The sequence below is a fragment of the Danio rerio genome, chromosome 20 (assembly GCF_052040795.2).
Source record: "Danio rerio strain M-AB ecotype USA chromosome 20, GRCz13ab, whole genome shotgun sequence".
NCBI lineage: Eukaryota > Metazoa > Chordata > Actinopteri > Cypriniformes > Danionidae > Danio > Danio rerio.
Genome location: NC_141040.1, coordinates 54,841,501 through 54,847,500, shown reverse-complemented (window position 1 = coordinate 54,847,500; position 6,000 = coordinate 54,841,501). Strand labels below are relative to the sequence as shown.

General features: G+C 32.2%; 2 protein-coding genes across 21 annotated transcripts in view; one reads left to right on the top strand and one right to left on the bottom strand.

Moving 5' to 3' along the window:
• Nucleotides 1-6,000, bottom strand: part of fut8b (fucosyltransferase 8b (alpha (1,6) fucosyltransferase)) — a 220,489-nt gene that overhangs the window by 49,186 nt on the left and 165,303 nt on the right. The window lies entirely within an intron of this gene.
• The window catches only part of LOC147832349 (uncharacterized), a 32,963-nt gene that overhangs the window by 8,805 nt on the left and 18,158 nt on the right, over nucleotides 1-6,000 (top strand). For 7 of the 10 annotated variants that reach the window (XR_015518992.1, XR_015518991.1, XR_015518989.2 and 4 more), the window contains 3 exons: nucleotides 526-577; nucleotides 786-863; nucleotides 1,718-2,517. Coding sequence is in view for 5 of the 10 variants with exons in the window: in XM_087299012.1 (XP_087155138.1) it covers nucleotides 526-577; nucleotides 786-863; nucleotides 1,718-1,833 (246 nt within the window). In the remaining 5 variants the exon portion in view is untranslated. Of the gene's footprint in view, nucleotides 1-309; nucleotides 401-525; nucleotides 578-785; nucleotides 864-1,717; nucleotides 2,518-6,000 lie in introns of those variants that run through there. The other 3 variants (XR_015518990.1, XR_015518993.1, XM_087299008.1) reach the window with 2 other exon arrangements.

The window sequence follows — 6,000 nt, the reverse complement described above, 5'->3', positions numbered from 1 at the left end:
GGCGATGACTCTCTTCCCAGGGGATGCTGAGCTCGCGCCGCATCCTGAACGTTCTCTAACTGTTATATCGCACTTTGTAAAGAAACTGGTCTGACGGATATTGCGTTTTGTGAAAAAAAAAAACGTTTTGTACTTGGCCTAAAATGTGCATTCTTAAATGTTATTAATGGCAGCAATTCACACATAGATTAAGGTACATCTGAACAGTGATTTCCAATAATAAAATCCAAATGTCAAAAAATGCCGTTTATCGCATTTTGCAACCTAACTCTTCATATGTATGTATGTGTTATGACTGTATGACTGCAGAAGAGAACTGCTCTGTTCCCACAACTCAGTTTTTCTGGGACTTGAAAACAGACGCTCAGAAGATTTTAAAGGGTGGAATCTTGATCAAATCGTGGGTTTACACACAAACATGTAATACAGTGCCAGATTTTCTGGATGTTATATACACATTTGTATTTGCAAACATATACCATATTGTTTTAAATGATGTATTTTTGTGTGGGTTTTTACATTCAGAGAAAGTTACAGTGGATCGTGATTTTGGAGGAGGTGAAGTCCAGTCTAAAAGGTAAAAATATTATTTATTTTTCTGATCAGAATTTTTCTTTTTCAGAATGTTTATTTTTATCATGATATGTATGTGCTATGTTTGAAAACTATTTTTAAGCTACCATCACACGCTTTTACCCATTAAAAAGAACAACACAAAATCAAATAAATATTTTGTTAAGCTTTATGCAGAGAAGTCAACTCTCAGACTTGATTTTTACTTTCAGAGTCCCCTCAAGTATCATCACCATGGTACAGTGTCTGTGAAGATAGTGAAGCAGACCCAGCATTCACAAAAAAGAGAGGTATGATCATTAAAGTTAATTTGTGACTGACTTGTGTTATTGTACAAGTCCAAATGCACAAGCTCATTTACATAACATGTAGGGTAAAACAGGACAGAAGCACATTACTTCTATGATGATTTCAGTACAGTTGCACTTGATGTCTCATTTCATGTTAGTTAAACAATATTGCTAAATACTTTGGAAAATATACTAATTGCATATCTGGTTACACTTTATTTTGATAATTTACTTTACTACTACTACTACTACTACTAACTACAAGCAACTGCAACTACTTGTCAACTAACAGCCATTAGACTGTCTGTTAGAATCAACACTGCTAATGCTCTACTAAATTTATATAAGAATTAGTCATATTGTACTAATTTTGAGCGTAACCTAACAGTCTGCTGTACTATTTACTGAGACCAATGAGAGTTGGTTTTATTGAGGTAACCTTAACAGATATGTGTTACAGTGTAGTGTTTTGAGCTAAACTTGAGCTAACAGTCTGCTAATACTCTACTGATAATCAGATGAGCGTTAGTCTTATTGAACATTCTAACAGTATGCAAATACTCTAATACATAATACTTTACGGTGAGATAATTAACGTAGTTGCAGAGTTACGCATAGTTAGAAGAATGTCTAAACTGGACTATGGAATAAAGTGTAACCCCATTAACCAGTTTTGGAGTTATTAGGAAGTATTTTTTAATCCATCTCCATCTTAAGTATTTTTAATAATAGGCAAGACATATTTTTCTAGCATTTTCTATCACAATATTAAACTAACATAACAGCACATGTTGTAAAAATGACTGAACATTTATGCAACTAAAACCACTTTTTTATATTTTAACCACCCATAGGTCCCATAAAGAGAAGATCCTGGAGCAAACAGGAAGTACATGCTGTGGTGAAACCTGAACCATTGGCTCTAAAAACCAGAGATTGGTCAGCTTTGGATTTTTATATTAAAAACTGAATCTTGACTCTTTAGAAAAAAAAAATATCTGAATAACACTTTCATAGTAACTACACACTATACATCATTAGTTTAGCACTAACTCTACATTAATAGACTTTAGGAAGCAGTTTATAAATATAGCTTCAAACGCTGTATTCTTGACTTGACTTAATTGTATTTTCATGCTTTGTTACTGATTCATTTTTCATTACTATATTATGTATTGCATTATTTACAAACTATTTGTATATAAGAGTAGTTGGTGGTTTTTAAGATAATTCAGAATGAGTTATTAAATGATTAATAAACTATTCAAATGAACATTTATACATGTTATATTCAGGCATATAGTAATTGTAACCATGTGTGTTAGTAAATGCTATAATAACACAACTTCATGCAGTTTTGTGACCTAATCTATTAAGGACTGGTTATAGTTGATAAATCCCTTATAAATGACAATTAAAGGCTCAGTATCTAATGAACAATAAATCTTTGCAATCTTATTAAAAAATTCTGTAAAGTTTAAACATTGCAAAATAAAAATACAACATCATTTCAAAACAACATAATTAACAATATGGCAATATTCATTTCAGTGTTTCTGTGATGTTTGCACTGTACAGTAATTTTAGATTTTGATTAGATTGCAAAGATTTATTTTTCATTAGATAGTTTCATTTGTGTATCTTGAAATTAATGAAAAAAAAAATATATATATATATATATATCTTCTTTGGCCTTAGTCCTGTATGATTGCGGGGTCGGCTCTTTTTGGAACAAGTCCTTCAGTTTTAGACTTGTCCATATGATAACGACTTTTTTACACCTTCCGGCCAGCCTGTCATATGGGCCTGTCACACTCATACACTAGGGACAATTTAGCCTTCCCAATTCACCTGTAGCATGTCTTTAGACTGTGCCTTTGCACCCGGAGGAAACCCACACGAATGCAGGGAGAACATGCAAACTTCTCACAGAAATGCCAACTGAACCGAGGTTCAAACCAGTGACCCAGCGACCTTCTTGCTGTGAGGCGACAGCACTACCTACCGCGCCACTGCTTCACCATATATATATATATGTATATATATATAAAGCTATAAATCACTCCCCCTTTTAATTTATTTATTTTTTCTGTTGAGAATATAGCTGAGATTTTAATTGTCATTTATAAGGGATTTATAAAGCATCAATAGTCCTCACTTTACATTAGCTCACAAAACTGCATGAAGTTGAGTTCATAAAGCATTTATTATTAGACAGAGTAACCATTACTATATGCCTGATTAATTAGTTATATAAATGTTGGGTAACACTATAATAACTGCACACAATGAATTATTTATGAAACATTAGCAAATAGTTAGTTGAACGTTTGTTAAGCATTAACGCTACATTAATAGACATTAGTAAGCAGTTTATAAATTATATTTATAAATATAAATTACAAATATTATTGACTTATAAGCACAATTATAATGTGCTTAATGATTGTTTTCATACTTGGTAAATAATGCAATACTTAATTTAGTAATGAAAAGTACATCATTAAAAAAAAACAGATATTTAAAAGTAGTTGGTGTTTTTTTTTAGATAATTCAGAATGTGCAAGTAAATGATTAATAAACTATTCAAAATAACATTTATAATTCTTATTATTCAGGCATATAATAAGTTGTTTAGTATGTTAATAAATGCTTTATGAACTCAACTTCATGCAGTTTTGTGATCTAATCTAAAGCGAGGGCTATTCATGCTTTATAAATCCATTATAAATGACAATATAAGGCTCAGTTACATTATATACAGGAAAAAAATGACTATTAATTTCTACTTATTACAAGATGCTCAAATGAAACTGTATCAAATGAAAAGTAAATCATTGCAATCTTGTCTAAATATAAAATTGCTTTACACGTAATGTATTGTTAAATTATTATATTGTTGTTTTATCAAATGATGTTGTATTTCGACACTCCTGTTATTCAGCAATGTTTAAAATTTACAGTAATTGTATTTGTTTAGGTACGATTGCAATTACTTATTGTTTATTTGATACTGAGCCTGGCAACGCAGTGGCGCAGTAGGTAGTGCTGTCACCTCACAGCAAAAAGGTCGCTGGTTCGAGCCCTGGCTGGGTCAGTTGGCATTTCTGTGTAAAGTTTGCATGTTCTCCCTGTGTTGGTGTGGGTTTCCTCCAGGTGCTCCGACATGCGGTACAGGTGAATTGGGTAGCCTAAAATGGTCCGTAGTAAATGAGTGTGTATGTGTATGGATGTGTCCCAGGGATGGGTTGCAGCTGGAAGGGCATCCGCTGCATAAAAACGTGCTGGATAAGTTGGTGGTTCAATCCGCTGTTGCGACCCCGAATTAATAAAGAGAGAAAACCAAAATGAAAATAAATGAATAAATGAATGATTCTGAACCTTTAATTGTCATTTATAAGGGATTTATAAAGCATCAATATTCCTCACTTTAGATTAGATCTCAAAACTACATGAAGTTGAGTTAATAAAGCATTATTTAACATGCAAAAAAACGTATTATATGCAGGGCTCCAAACCAGTTCAAGGAACGGAAACGAAAAACAGAATCAAATGACGTTTTTCAGGAACAGAAACAAAAACCGAAAAAAAAGATTAACTTTAATCGTTCTGAACAGAAATCTTTACAGTTAAACGGTTAATAATGTTATTTTATCGTTCTCTTTATTATATGAATTTGGGAGACAAAAAGCATTAATTTAAAGCATGTGAACAAATGCGACGGTGACGCTCGTTTTTATATAAACTATAAATGTCTGGCCGTGATGCGTATTTAGGCCTATGCCAGTCTATAAAAGATAATGTAGCTTAAAACACTTTAAAATTTTAGAGAACGTAATACAGTTTGCACAACCAATGTTTGGTCTTAATAACCAGCCCATAATTAAACGTCATGTAGCCTACTTTTTGATTACTTGACCAGCGGATTAATGGCAGCACCAGCGGATAAACGAGATCTGAGCATAATAGGTATGACCAATATGTGCATAACCAATATGCAAAGTCAAGAGAGTGCACGACTCCATAGAGTAACGTAGCCTAAACTGCGCACACTTGATTATGTAATGTGTAAAATCGTGGACGCATCTCAAAGAGCAAAGCATAACTTATTAAATGCCCATGCTTAATCGGTCATCGATAAGGTCTATCGGTTTTAAAGGGTTACCGACAATAAATCAATCGAGTGATCATTAGCATCCCTAGTTTAATCAATGAATGTGTTAAATTTAATATTTATATTAAAGATGAATAAGGCAAGAATATGATAATGATACTTTTTAGATTTTTACACCTACAAAAATATCTTGTGGTAGTGCACTTGTTTAATAAAAATCTTTGTAAATAGGTTATCTGTAAAAAACGCAATCAGAGCCAATGACATGTAGAAGTAGTGTTGCCTAATCGGCTATTAAATTTCTAATAAAATTAAAACCAATAATAATAAATAATAAAAAACATGCTTAGACTATAAGCTTAACGGCTATACGCTGCCAATAGGCCATTAATAAATATTATTTTACTTTGTACTGGATTATAATGTATATTTTACAATAAAAACTAAATATAGCATGTATTACTGTCATTTAAAACAAGTAATTCATGACACATCAGAACTGTAGACCTGCAGTGGGTAAACTGTATACAGGGGGTGTTGGTCAATCAATAGCCTACAGCACATAATTGAACTAATTATGATGCTAACTGTAATTTAGCTTTTAATATAGGCCTACGATATATTTTCTGGTGTTTGATTTTGCATGAGCAAATAGCAGTATAGCCTAAAGTAAATTTTTTAAAAAGATTATCATTTACCCTACCTGCAGCACATGTGAGAGGTGGATCTGCAGCAAATTCACTTACACACTAGGCTATATCTATTTAATTTATAACCATGTAAACTTGACTTCGCAGGCCGTTCATCTTTGAACACAAAAGGCATTTTTAAGTGTCCTAACTTGACTGCTGCTGCATAATGGGATGTTTCTTTACAAAACTGTAAAAGTGCGCTTTAGCATGTCAAAATGAAAGCAAACGTTTAAAAGAGTTCTGTGTTTTGTCAATTTTACTAATATTAATATTAATGGATATAATAAATTTAAATAATATTTGCACTGTGCAGTGTACTAAACATTTTTAT